The sequence below is a fragment of the Xenopus laevis genome, chromosome 9_10S (assembly GCF_017654675.1).
Source record: "Xenopus laevis strain J_2021 chromosome 9_10S, Xenopus_laevis_v10.1, whole genome shotgun sequence".
Taxonomy (NCBI): Eukaryota; Metazoa; Chordata; class Amphibia; order Anura; family Pipidae; genus Xenopus; species Xenopus laevis.
In genome coordinates, this window is record NC_054388.1 from 13,429,128 (window position 1) to 13,444,098 (window position 14,971).

General features: G+C 44.6%; 1 protein-coding gene across 4 annotated transcripts in view; it reads left to right on the forward strand.

Moving 5' to 3' along the window:
* The first annotated feature begins 676 nt into the window (after window positions 1-676).
* The window catches only part of LOC108702189 (laminin subunit alpha-5), an 85,567-nt gene continuing 71,272 nt past the window's right edge, over window positions 677-14,971 (forward strand). For 3 of the 4 annotated variants that reach the window (XM_041578877.1, XM_041578879.1, XM_041578878.1), the window contains exons 1-2: window positions 677-997; window positions 8,060-8,212. In XM_041578877.1, coding sequence (XP_041434811.1) covers window positions 758-997; window positions 8,060-8,212 — 393 coding nt within the window. In that variant the 5' untranslated portion in view covers window positions 677-757. The remainder of the gene's footprint in view (window positions 998-8,059; window positions 8,213-14,971) is intronic. The other variant, XM_041578880.1, reaches the window with a different exon arrangement.

The following is a 14,971-nucleotide window of genomic DNA, read 5'->3' on the forward strand; positions in this document are numbered from 1 at the left end:
GATGAGTAAGCCCAAATACATATAAATAATAAACAAATAAATAAAATAAATGAAAATAATATAAAAAAATATATATATAATATAAAAAAATAAAATAAAAAATAATATAAACAAATAATAAATAAACAAAATAAATAAAAATAAATAAATAATATAAAAATAATATAAAAAATATAAATAATAATAAATCTAAATAAATAAAAATAATATAAATAAATACATATAAAAATAAACAAATAAATAAAATAAATAAAAATAATATAAAAATAAAAATAATAAAAATAATAAAAAATAATATAAAAAAATAAAAAAGAATATAAACAATAATAAATCTAAATAAAATAATATAAATACATATAAAAATAAACAAATAAATAAAATAAATACAAATAATATAAAAAAATAAATAAAATAAAAAAATAATATAAACAAATAATAAATCTAAATAAATAAAAATAATATAAATAAATCAAATAAATCAAACAAATAAATAAAAATAGAAAAAAATAAACAAAATAAATAAAATAAAGCTTTAATCCATCTTCCCCACATGTCTCTTTAGCTTTGCTACAATACGGTACAATACTAAGTAACGGGAATAGGTTCAGAGGGGTGTAAAGGTGCGACAAATAGTGAAAGTACTCGGTATTCTGGCTCCGCCCCGTGGCGTGTCCTAATTCAGCCACGCCCACCCCAGCCAAACTCCAGAGTCCGGAGCGGAGCGGGTGTCAGTTGGGAGGTGTGTGGGGTCGGAGCGATGTTTGTGCCGGGGGTTTGGTTCCTGCTGGTGCCGCTGGGTTTGGCGCTGACACAGGAGCTGCCGACTAATGGGGTGAATGGATTCAGTCTGCACCCGCCCTACTTCAACCTGGCGGAGGGAACCAAGATCTCAGCCTCGGCCACCTGCGGGGAAGGGGAGGATGAGCGGCCGGCGGAGGATCTTTATTGTAAACTGGTGGGGGGACCCGTGTCCGGAGATCCCAGTCGGACTATTCAGGTACCGGCTGTGACTCTTCTTTCCTTCTACTCACTCTCCTGCTCCTCATACTTTATTCCTCGGCACTGACTGCCTCTTACTCTTCCTCTCACCCCCCAGCTTTGCTCATTAGTCTCTGTCTCCCCAAACCTTGGCTCTGCCCTTCCCTGGTACTGACACTGACACTCTTCTCTCTTGCTCATCCCTCCTCTCCCCATGGCACTGACTTTTACTCTCTGCCCTCTCCGCCTGTCCCTGTTCCCACCTTATACACTGGCACCAACCCTTTTATTTTAGTACTGCCCATCTCACCCCCTGGCTCTGACCCTCCCCCCCCACCCTATTTGTGCCATTAACCCCACAGCGACTGAAACTGCCCCCAAATGTCCCCCTATCCATTGACATTACACAACATTTAAAGGGGTTGATCACCTTTGAGATAACTTTTAGTATGAAGTAGAGAGCGATATACTGAGACAATTTGCGATTGGTTTTCATTTTTTATAATCAAAGGTTTTTCAGTTATGTAGCTTTTTATTCAGCAGCTCTTTCAATTAGCATTTTAAGCAATCTGGTAACTAGGGCCCAAATTACCCTAGCAACCCTGCATTGATTAGAATAAGAGACTGGACTATGAATAGGAAAGAGTTTGAATAGAAGCATGAGTAACAATAACAATACATTTGTAGCCATAAGCTGGCCATAGACGCAAAGATCTCATTTTCACGATTTTCGGAACGTGTGTGGAGAGTCCCGACCCGGACAGGTTAGGAAATTTCTGTCGGCTGCGGGTAATATCTCTGCGTTTATTGCCGATCGTACGATTTTCAGTGGGAGACTGTCACTAGCTTTGTCTATCGTACGATTGCTGTCAGGGGCAGAACATCGGCTGATCTGTTCTTTAACTACTTTATTTGATCGGAATGGTTAGTGGCGGGTCGGGAGATGGGAAAGTCCGATCGTACGTTGATTCGTGCGATCGGATCTTTGCGTCTGTGGCCAGCTTTACGGAGCATTTGTTTTTTTTTAGAAGGGGACAGCGACGCCCATTTGAGAGCTGCAAAGAATCAGAAGAAAAAGACAAATAACTAGAAAACTAGAAAAAAATAAATAAGGAAAACCAATTGAAAAGTTGCTTAGAATTGGTTGTTCTATAACATAATAAAAGTAACTTTAAAGGTGAATCACCCCTTTAATCTGAAAGTGCCTCAACCCTCCACTGCCCCTTTAACTCAGCTTCTGCCCCTCACTGTCTGCCACAACCCCCTTTATTTCAGATCCTTCGTATTGACCTTTCCAACCACAAACACCCGCTTTGACAATCGCTTCCTTTCTCCATCCGCCATTGGCACTGCCCCCTAATGCCCTGCCCCCTCAGACTGGCACCGTCTCCTCTGCCAACTTGCCTTCTCAGCCCTTGCCCTTACACCATTACCCCCTAATATGTTTTGCCCTTACACCATTACCCTGTCTCCTACACATTTTGCCCTTAGTGAGCAGAAAGAATAAAGAAAAGAATAAAGAATAAAGGAAGCAGTGGGTGCCCAGGTTAAATGGGTGTGTGTAGGGGGCACATTGGGGCCTTGACTGATGAGCTTCAATCTTATATTCCCACAAATGATTTTGCTATGGGGTCCAGTATCTTCTAGTTCCAGCGCTGCCGGAGGATGTGAGCAGTGAAGGAATTTGTGCCCCAGGGGTGCAGCCTTATTTACTATGGCATTAGCCCTCCCAGGTGCAGATAATGCGCCTCTGGTATTCACGACCCGGGGCCACCAACTTATTCTACCCCCCTTTAGTCACTTAGTGTGTCCTGGAGAGGTGAAATTGCCGGTGCACCTGTGGCATCTCCCATACTGTATCCCCCCCCCTTGGGCTGCTGTAATAGAACATTCCACAGTGGTCACAGGTAAGGGGCAGTGATGAGATGTTTAACCTCTTGTTGTCCGCAGAAGGCAGGGTTCAGTGCCGGAGATGCAGCCGAGGATGTCAATGATGTGTAAATCCTTGTGCACTTGTTACTCCCCATTCCTGGCCTCATTGTGCAAAGGCTCATACAGGATAAAGGCCCGGTTCATATGTTTTGTTCAGCTTAAGTTAAACTATAGTTCCCAGCATCCTCTCACGGCAGGACATTCCTGTTTTAAAGGTGATCCATTAAACAGGCTGGGGCATGCCAGGTCAGTGACACTAGTAACCCCACTGAAAGGCTATACAGCAAAAAGATAAATAGAAATGACCAACTGCAAACTGCCGCATTCATGTCCCCTGATTCATTTCAGCAGGATGTAGAGGTCCCATTGTCCCTTAGTCACGTTGCTGTTAACTGTCACCACCAGGGATATTATCAGATTTATCTTGACAGCGCTATATAAATAAATGATGATGATATTTGCCAACGCAACTTTTTTTTGGGTAACTCTTTTTGATTGTACCACTGCTGTGTTTACAGGTAGGGGCATGTGTGTGATTTCTAAGGGTAAGGCCACACTGGGCGTTTTGGGGAGATTTGTCGTCTGGCGACTAATCGCCTCGTCTTTGCGGCGACCAATCTCCCCAAACGCCTTCCCTCCCTATGCGCCGGCTAAAATGAAAAAAATGCCGGCGCTAATCACACGCGGTGGTTCGTTTTCCGAAGTCGCCCGAAGTTGCCACTTGCGTTTGGGGAGATTGGTCGCCGCAAAAACGAGGCGATTAGTCACAAGGCGACCAAATCTCCCCAAAACGCCCTGTGTGGCCTGTCCCTTACCCTAATCCCAAAACTGCCCCCCCACCCCATGGTTTGTTTAGCCCAACCGGCCATGCGATGGATTCTTCCTGTCAAGTCACTTCAAGTGTGTGTTCAAAGCCTCTGATTTGGTTAATTGCTCTTGGGTCCCATATCTGGATTCCTTTGAAGGCCGGGAGATAAGTGGCCGCATGGGCCAGTTTACAGTTAAGTGGCCCCAGCGGGATATAATCAGGTCTCAGGGATATAATCAGGTCTCAGGGATATCATCAGGTCTCAGGGATATAATCAAGTGTCAGGGCCTGGGAAGCAAGTAAAATTGGTTGCGGTTTAACCCTTCTCCTTTCCGATCACCTGCTAATGGTTGAACAGAATGTGCTGCAGCGATGAACCAAATCCCTTGGAAATTATTTATTTTTTTAAAGGGGAACTATCGCGAAAATCAAAATTTAATATAAGTTTCATCACACTGAAATAAGTAACTTTCTAGATACAATCAATTAAAAATTGTGTACCATTTCTCTTCATTCTCTCTTCATGCACCAGTTGGGTGTAAGATGAATGATCCAATGTAAGTTATAGGGGGGCTCCCTTTCCTAGCAGATGTATTAAGGTGGCCATACACGGGCCGATATAAGCTGCAGACAGACCGAGTGAAAAGGGCCCTCCAACGGGCTTCCCCGGTCGATAGCTGTCCGAAAGTTGGCCAGATGTCAATCGGGCAGGGCTAAAAATCCCGTTGGATCACGGACCGCATCTGTTCATTGATGCAGTCCCGCGATCCGACCGCCTGTACTCCTACATGATCGGCCCATGATCGGATCAGCCGATATTGCCCACTTCAAGGTGGGCATATCGGCGAGACATCTGCTCGTGTGGCAACATCGCCAAATGATGAATCTCTCGGTGTGTGGCCACTCAAATCCACACAAAGAAATTAGAGTGCTCACCTGTTCTCCATACAACCTTTTCAGGTATCCGGTGCTAAACAGCCTATCAGGCCTCCTGCCTTTGACCAGTCCCAATATAGCAATTCCACATTAGCTGTAGCACACGAGTCTTTGTTTAGTGATATAAAACGTGTTCTTTATTGGCTCAGTGCAGACATCCAAACATGGCAACGTTTCGGGCCACACAGGGCCCTTTATCAAGAGGCTTGATAAAGGGCCCTGTGTGGCCCGAAACGTTGCCATGTTTGGATGTCTGCACTGAGCCAATAAAGAACACGTTTTATATCACTAAACAAAGACTCGTGTGCTACAGCTAATGTGGAATTGCTATGTGGCCACTCAAATAACTGATTCCAGTACAAACAAAATCCAACAAAATAACTGCCTTTTGCACAAATCCTGCATGTAGAGAGACATAGGGGTAAATTTATCAAAGAGTGAAGTTCCGCCACTAGAGTGAAATTCCGCAGCTCTCAATTCATTTCTATGGGATTTTGAAAGGAGTATTTATCAATGGGTGAAAGTGAAAGTTCACCCTTTGATAAATACGCCTATAAAAATCCCATAGAAATGAATGGAGAGTGGCGGAATTTCACTCTAGTGGTGGAACTTCACTATTAACTTCACTTTTTGATAAATATACCCCATGATGTCTGGTGAGTTTAATAGAGTGAGCTCTAATACATCTTCTAGGCAAAAGGAGCCCCCCCCCTATAAGATATATTGGATCTAACTGTCAATGAATATCTGAAACCCAACTGCGACATGAAGAGAAACAGATGCTGAGAGAGGGATAGTGAACATAAACTTGATTATTTCAGAAATGGCAGTTTAGAAAGTTTCTTATTTCAGTATGCTGAAGCTTATATTACATTTTCATTTTCCCGATAGTTCCCCTTTTGCGTTGGTGCTGATTGCACTGGTTTCTGTGCAGCTGTGCCATCACCAGCAGAATCAGTGAATCTGATATACCCTTATACTAGCACTGGAGGAGTAAGTAAGGGGTTAATTTTAATGGATCCAGCTGTGTGCCAGAGGGATCCAACTGTACCTTTTGTTCCACCGGTGTTGCTTTGTAGTTATATTAAAAAAAAAAACTCAACACCTTTCCGCATGGAATTCACATGCTGTTCATCTAGCTGCAGACTGCAACGGTTTTTGTGCAATCAAGCAGGATGCAGAGTCAGTAGGGAGAGTCCAAACATGCCCTGCTTGGGGGGAAAATTTCACTTAAGTGGAGTAAGGTTTTGGGGTAGCCAAAATTTGTCCAAAATCTCTTCATCCAACCTTTTGAAGCATTTTGGTGTATTTCTGGCATTTGGGAACAAACAATTCCAGTTTAGCGCCACTTTAATGAATCCTCATTTGGGCACTTCCTTGTGGCTTGAATATTGCGCTGCAGACTCGCCATCGGGTGCATTACGCACACCAGCTGTTGGGCACCCAACCCTTAGAGAATTCCATCTGTTGCTCTGTCTAATCTCTCCCTAAAATTCCTTCTCTGGTGCCAGATGCCCCCTCCCTGCTCTCATTGCTCAGCCTACGGATGCGGCAGTTATATTTCCCGCCAATATATGACAGCTGACAGTCATCCCAAACCTCACAGTACGGGTAAGCGCCTTTTTCCCGCCTGAAACTGACGACTAGGACATTTACAGGCTGATCTTTTATATAACAATAGGTGCAGCCCACCCCTTTAATAATGGACCTACATGCTTAAAGGCTAATGAAATGCATGCTGCAAACTGCAAAGGATTGAGTGCAGCCAAGTGGAATGTGTGTCAAATTAATAATTACCTGTGGCTCCTACTTGATCACATGACTATGACTAACACTAACCACTGCCCTGTGAAGCTTGCAATCTATTTTTTTAATGCCTGAGGGCACAGTTAAAGGGCAGGGGGATTAGGGGAGATGTTCATGGGATTAGTGTTTAACCAGCCTAGGTGTTCCCTCTATTAACCCCCTTTATCCCCACGATGCCGTCTGTGTGTATGACCTCACCTTGCAAAAATGCTGATTAAAGGGATTCTGTCATGATTTTTATGGTATAGTTTTATTAGGGATGCACCAAATCCAGGATTTGGCCAGGATTCTGCCTTTTTCAGCAGTATTTGGCCGAATCCTTCTGCCCGGCCAAACCAAATCCTAATTTGCATATGCAAATTAGGGTTGGGGAGTGAAATTGTGTGACTTTTTGTCACAGAACAAGGAAGACATTTTTTTTCATCTTCCCACCCCTAATTTGCATATGCAAATTAGGATTCGGATTCACTTCGGTATTCGCCGAATCTTTTGCAAAATAGTGGATTTGGTGCATCCCTAAGTTTTATTCCTAAATACATTTCAAATAATTCACTCTACAATATAAAATTTCATTACTGAACCAACAAGTGTATTTTTTTAGTTGTAATATTGGTGTGTAGGTGCATCTCAGGTAATTTTGTCTGGTCATGTGATTTCAGAAAGAGCCAGCACTTTAGGATGGAACTGCTTTCAGGCAGATGTTGTTTCTCCTACTCAATGTAATTGAATGTGTCTCAGTGGGACCTGGATTTTACTATTGAGTGTTGTTCTTAGATCTACCGGGCAGCTGTTATCTTGTGTTAGGGAGCTGCTATCTGATTACCTTCCCATTGTTCTGTTAGGCTGCTGGAGGGGGGGGGTGAGGGAGGGGGTGATATCCCTCCAACTTGCAGTGGAGCAGTAAGGACAGAGACACGCGGGAAGATTCGGGAAGATTTAGTCGCCTGGCGACTAATCTCTCCGAAAAGTCTTCACGCCGGCTAGCATCGAAATCGCTGGCGGGATGTCACTCGGAACGCTTCGTTTTCCGAAGTCATCCAAAGTTGCCCCATGTAGAAACTTCAGGCGACTTCAGAAGCGTTCTGAGTGATTTTAGCCAGCAGGAAGGCTTTTCGATGAGATCGCACCTGAAGCAGGGGCAATTGGTCGGTGGGCGACTAAATCTCCCTGAATCTTCCCATGTGTTTCTACCCTGAAGAGTGACTGAAGTTTATCAGAGCACAAGTCACATGACATGGGGCCGCTGGGAAACTGACAATATGTCTAGCCCCATGTCAGATTTCAAAATTGAATATAGAAAAATCTGTTTGCTCTTTTGAGAAATGGATTTCAGTGCAGAATTCTGCTGGAGCAGCACTATTAACTGATGCGTTTTGGAAATAAACATTTTCAATTACTGTATCCCTTTAAAACAAGTTGATGAGGCGAGACCTGGATCCCAAACTCTTTCATTATTTCCCCCTAAAACGTGTTCAGTCTCTTTCAGTCTCCCCCCTGCTTATGTCCTACACTTGCCCTGTCTCTAAACCCCCTAAAAGGTTTAATGCTTCTGATCCGTCCGGAACCCCCAACTAACCCTGTGTCTGTTTCACCCTCCAGGGACAGTATTGTGACGTGTGTGTGGCAAACAGCAGAGACAAATCTCACCCCATCTCCAATGCAATTGACGGCACCGAACGCTGGTGGCAAAGCCCTCCGCTGTCTCGTGGGCTCGAGTACAACCAAGTCAACGTCACTCTGGATCTGGGACAGGTTGGTGTTATTTTCTTATCTTACAAGTCCACTGAAACAAATTGTAGCTTCCTTCGTTTTAACCAAGGCCTGCATGGCTGGGTAGAAATCAGTGCAGTCTGCAGCATGCCCAAAGTCCGAATTCTCAATATGTTACTAGCTATTTATTTATATGGATGCTGCATGGCTGCACACAATTCACTGCAGTCTGCAGCATTAAATGAAAAGAACTAATAATTAGCCATTGGTGCCGTTTTTATAAGCCCAAAGTAAAAAAGCGCTGATATCTGCGGCGTCTCTCCGCGTGACTCACGCTCTGTGAGAGAATGGGGAGAGTTGCGGTTGCTCGGGCTACTCTTTGTGGCCTGCCAAAGAGGAATTCCCATTGATCGTGTGACCTCCCACCATCAATAAGGTGGTCCCTAATGCTAATGATTGTTCTGCTTCTGCTAAAAAGGAGGAGGAGGAGAATGAGTCCAAAAAAAAGTGTTGTTATTGTGCACAATCATTCCCTTCCCCCAGCGCACACACACACACAGACACACAAACATAAACACACAATCACACACACACACTGTTTGATTCCATTGATGAATTCCAGAGCTGAGTGTGTTGTGTAATGCAATTGGGCTCAGGATCTAAGGAGAATTTTGGTAGCATTCAGGTGCAGCTGACACATTTGGCTCTGGGCTGTGACCCCGGTTTGTTACATAATTCAATTTCTTTTGGTTCTATGATTTAATTTAGGTCATAATTGGGGTGTTGCATTGTGATCGGGTCCATACAGGTCTATGGTGAAGAAGGAGCCACTTTACTAGACCAGAGAGATTTGGGGAAACTTTCAATGTAAGAAGGCTTAGGACGGAGTATTTATAGTAGGGTGACGACATGGCGGCATCAGGGGAAAAATGGAGACAGTAGGGTATGATACCTTTACTTACAGCCCTGTCCTTCCTCCTTTAATTCAAACCCCCAGCACCTTTAGAACAGACACCAACCTTCCTTCTTAAAGGAGAAGGAACGGCTTGCAGAGGATCACTCTGTGGTGCTCACTGGTATAACCCCGGGCCGGTGCAGTTTTCTGCTGATAGGAGCGCCGGCCCGGGGTTTCAGGTAAGTCAATACTATCACTTGGAGCTGCCTTAGCTTCACATCGGACGAACGATCATTCTGTGCCATCTCCCGACCTGCCACTAACCATTCAGATCAAATAAAGTAGTAAAAGAACAGATCAGACGATGTTCTGCCCCTCACAGCAATCGTACGAAAGTTATGTCTGACAAAAGCTGGTGACAGTCTCCCACTGATATCGTCAGATCGGAAATACATGCAGAGATATAATCGGTAGCCGACAGAAATTTTCAAACCTGTCCGATCGGCTGAACGACCGATCGCCATGGCACGAAAAATGACGGGACTCTCCAGACACGGCCCAAAAATCGTACAAAACTGGCACGAAAAATGACGGGACTCTCCAGACACGGCCCAAAAATCGTACAAAACTGAGAATCTTTGCGTCTATGGCCAGCTTAAGGTGGCCATAGATGTTACAACTACGATCTTTCCTGGAAAAGATGTTTCCAAGAAAGATTGTTTGTTTCAATACACACGTGTAGAGCTGAATCGTCAGATATATATACAGAAACAATAGAATTATACAATGGCCGATGTAAAGGCGCCCGATGAAAATTTTCCGGCCAGCCCGATCAATGAGCTGACTGATATCCAAGTCTTCTGCCGATATCGGTTGGCTCGTCCTACGAAAATTAGTTTTGTACGATATTGGTGTGTCTATGGCCACTTTTAGTCTAATGTGCGTTTGGGGTTAAAGGGGTGAGGTGGCTGTTGTATATGTATAAAGGGCTATTTGCAGTCTGTTTCATGTGAAGTCCCAGGATCCTTGGCTGGTCAGAGATAATTCAGAAATAGATGGAGAAACAGGGGCAGGTTCTGCCTTGAATTGTGTTTTATGAGCATTTTCCATTTGCTGCATGTGCCGGGGATCTCTCTTTTATCCAGCCTGGTGTTCCAGCTGTTTGCTCACTTGTTATCCACAGTGCTTTATCTGCCTTTTAGCCTTTCGCTGTTAGAGGATGCTGGGAAATGTAGTTTGACAATTTATGGACTCAGCAAGTCTGACTGATACCTGAGGCCCTGGTTCATCTGGGACGGCTTAAGGGTTTCCTTGTGGATAATGTGCCGGGTTGTGACCTCTCTGCCTCCCTTGTTACACTTTTTCCAGGTAGAGGGGACTCTGGAATGTCTTTGTTTCCTGTGCGGAGAATATGTGTGGAATTCTAGTTATCCCGGAATCAGTCTGTACCTGCACAGTCTGTTCTGCATCTGGAGAAATTTACAGCAAGAGCCCCTGTTATCTCGGCACAGTCACCCGCGTATCCCCCCACTATCTGCCTGTAATATTTTTTTATCCAGAGCAAGCAACCTCAACTTGAATTGCCTGTCCACATTGTGGTTGGTTAAACATTAAGCAAGTGGATGGCACAGATGTGCCGGCGCCAAGGAACTCAAGGGTCTAAGAGGGCATTTCTCACATACCAGGAATTCGTGGCTCCTCTCATTGCCCCTGGGGGCACCTCTTCAGGACACTGAAGGATTGTGTCACCTGGGGCTTCTCTGTGCTTAAGGAATACTCGTCCCCTGATCTCTAATGGAATCATTGTTTAGATGACACAGATGTATTTCAGCTATATATTAGGATCCTTGCTTTCAGGCAGCAACAGCGGGTACAGCTCTGGCAGGAGAGTGGCACATTGGGAAGTTCCAGGGCTGGTTCCAGTTGGTCGGCAGAACTTGAGCACAGCTGTTTCATCACACAAGTCCTGCTATAATAAATAAAATATATGGTTTAATTGTGCCAACATACCGTATATACTCGCGTATAAGCCGAGTTTTTCAGCACCCAAAATAAGATGAAAAACGCTGCCTCGGCTTATACGCGGGTCAGTTAAAAAAAATTACCTATTTGACTGATGCGCGATGCGCGTGCCTCTTCCCTGCTGCTGGTCAAATGGTGCTCCAGCTCCTCCCAGCCGGTCGTGTTTTTCTGTGTGATTGGCCGGTGGCCTTGCAAGCTCCTCCCGCCGTGTCCTAGTTGTTTTTGTCACCGCGAGTGTCCTGTGTTAGTCAACATGACCCCGCTAAGTGGTTGGGTAGCGTCCTTCTTCCTCCTCCAACTACTGATTGCCCCGGGATCCCCGTCCCCCTTCCCTCCGCGCAATGAAACGGCCCGGGTTGCGCGTTATGTGGCGCATCACTGTGACTGGGGCGCCCTGGCCACTATCTCCAGCCACTCGCCCGTGCAGGGACAGCCCTTCGCCAATGTTTTCTCTGTCAGCGACGGGCCCAAGGGAGCCGGCAGTGGAGTCCCTTACCTGTACCTCACCAACATGGAGATCTCTGTACAGGACCTGCAGGTGAGGAGGGGGAGGGGAGTCACGTGACTCTGAGAGCTGTCTCTTTCTCACCTTGGGGCTGTGGTGGCTAATGGGTCAGGTGACCTGAAGGATGCTGTTTCCATAGTGAAGAAGTAAGTCAGGTATCAGCCAATCAGTGCAGGCGCTGCCTTCTGGGGGTTTCACCTTTGTCAGCAGTCTAGACCAGGATCCGCCCTCTCTGATTTTAAAAACAGTTCGGGCAGCAGGTAATGAGCACAGATAGATAAGTGGCTGGTCTCCGAGAATCAGAGACGGGGAATAGACGATGCGTCAGCGGTTCACCCACATTGCTACCTGAATAAGTAGCAAATCTTTCGCTGGCTTGACATTTTCAGATAAGGAGGAAAATGATTTCAGGGGGAGGTAATCTATTAAACAAGAGAAGTGTTATCGGCTGGGAGCCTGGGACAAAAATATATTTTATATTTGGGCAGCCAATAAGACATGTGCATGCCTGCCGGCAGGGACCCCATGCTGCTTAGCAGACCCCTGGTGAGTCCTGTCCAAGTCGAATAGGGTCCACAAAAACAACCTAATGGAGCCATACTTCTGCTAATACCCCTGATATGACCATTAACCCCCCAAGCATGCCCCTCACCCATACTCCTGCAAGCTTTTGGGAGCTATAGAGCACAGCCATTACTAGTATTCTGGTTCTGTGCACTGAAATAGTGTATTTAATCAATAACATGTCAATTAATGACATTGTTCCTGGGCAGCCCTGACGTGTTAAGATCATTGGTAAAACAGCTGTGGTATTTAGCATGGGGCCCCCTGTATTGGATTGCCAGGGCTGGAATGCCGGAAGGCTGCCCAGAGGTTAAACGTCACAACATGTGATGGGCAAATAGTATTTCTTTAACAAGTGACAAACAAGTTGCAGTGTGCTGCCATTGACGGAGCATGAAGGGGAGAAAGGTGTTGAGCAAACTGTAACAATTTACAGCCGGGTGTGAAAATAAACATTGTAACCGTCCTTGCGTGTGGCTGCCTCTTAAAGGAGAACTAAGGCTTAACTAAAGAAGTAAGTAGAAATGTTGTACATTATGTTTTGGCTTCTGTACCAGCCCAAGGCAACCACAGCCCTTTAGCAGTAAAGATCTGTGTGTCCAAAGATGCCCCAGTAGCTCCCCATCTTCTTTTCTGCTGATTCACTGCACATGCTCTGTGCTGCTGTCACTTACTAAGTTTAGGGACCCACTCACAATATACAGTACACATAGAATAGAAATGTCACAATATAAGGCTGATTAGTAATTAATACAGATAATTACTACATGGCAGCACAGAAACCAGTGCAATTAGCATGAGAATTTAATAATCTGCAAACCTGTAGCATCAGCTTATATTACAGGGGAAGCTCATTTTCTGCTGGATAATTAGTGACGAGCCCTAAGCTTAGCTTCTCAACAGCCAATCAGAGCCCACTGAGCATGTGAGTGTCACAGACACTTTCCAAGATGGTGACCCCCTGTGACAAGTTTGAAGTCCTGGATCATTGCTGCTATTGACAAGCTGAAACTTTAGCCTCGTGCAATAAGTTCACTGTATAAAATATGCAGATCAGGTAAAGAATAACCTGTAGCATCTGCGTTATTAAATGTTAATAGTAAAATAAAGGGTAAGTAAAGCCACAGTATAAAGTGGGTGTATTTGCCTTTAAGCGATAAGAAGAGGCCCAGTTGGTATGTGAGACCACAAGCCTCCCCAATTGTTCACTAGCTGCTGACTGAACCAGATGTAAATCACACAATGTGATTGGGGGCTCGTGTCCACGGCCTCCCTCTTGCCCGGCATGTAGGAACAGGTCGTAGCACCCATTAGTTAAGATGCGCTCACAATGATCTCATTGAGTTAAGGTAAATAGCAGCACTTAAGCTCCGTCTGTAAATTCCAACATTAAATCCCCCAGAGCAGGACAATGTCGAGTGGGTGCCATTTATTTTCCTGCCTTAAAATCCTGAGCAGGCTGAAAATATAAATGAGGGGTGTCTGCTCCAAAGCCTTCAACTTTGGTTACATTTATCACTTATTTTAAACGTAATAATGGGTTCTGTGACCATATAAAGGCGCAAGGCTGCAGGCTGAGTTATACAGGGAACTCTTGAGTATCACTCATGTATTATAAGGGATAATGTACCCCCTGATGGAAATTATAAGGTTATGAGAAGTCACTGAGGGGTTGTTCTGTGACCATATAAAGGCACAAGGCTGCAGGCTCAGTTATAAAGGGAACTCTGAGTATCACTCATGTATTATAAGGGATAATGTACCCCCTACTGTAAATGATAAGGATATTAGAAGTCACTGAGGGGTTGTTCTGTGACCATATAAAGGCACAAGGCTGCAGGCTGAGTTATACAGGGAACTCTGAGTATCACTCATGTATTATAAGGGATAATGTACCCCCTACTGTAAATGATAAGGATATTGGAAATATATATATTTGCACAATATATTCGCACAAGACCTAGCATACCATATAATAACACAAGTGGTGGCCTGGAATTATTGGGTATTGTGTTTGGAAGGCAGAAGTTGCAGACCTTGGGGTGGACTAGTGACATTAAATCCACTAGGATTAGTTTAATTGCTGTTTATTGCTATTTTACAGGTCACAGCTTTTAGCGAGTCAGTTAACAACATCCTAAGACCACCCAAAAGCCCCCAATTTATACCAGTAACACCTCGTTCCTTTCTCTAGTGAGCAGTTGGCAGGAGACATTCCTATGTGCTGAGTGGCAAACTTCTTGCTTCTTTTCTCAAATAAAACATATGGATAAGGGGTTACTTGAAGTTTTACCACTGATTCAGAGTCATGCAGACAATGCAGTTACACTGAGGCCAAATAAACATGGCATATTTTTCCACAGCACCTTACAGAATAAGTGCATGGGGCTTATTGCTGTGATTCTGAGTGATTTTCCACTGACCTGCAAATGCATTGACAGGTTCCAGGTGATTAACATTATAGGCAATTTCCAGCCTTACTACCTGTCCTCCTGGCAAAGATAGCTAGAATCTCAGCTGCCATAAAGCAGGGCAGGACTGCTGCTTACAATGGGGATCAGATTGGATCTGTGCAGCCACTGGGACAGAATGCTCTGTTATACAGATAGCTAGAATCTCAGCCATAAAGCAGGGCAGGACTGCTGCTTTCAATGCGGATCAGATAGGAACTGTGCAGCCACTGGGACAGAATGCTCTGTTATACAGATAGCTAGAATCTCAGCCATAAAGCAGGGCAGGACTGCTGTTTTCAATGCGGATCAGATAGGAACTGTGCAGCCACTGGGACAGAATGCTCTGTGATACAGATAGCTAG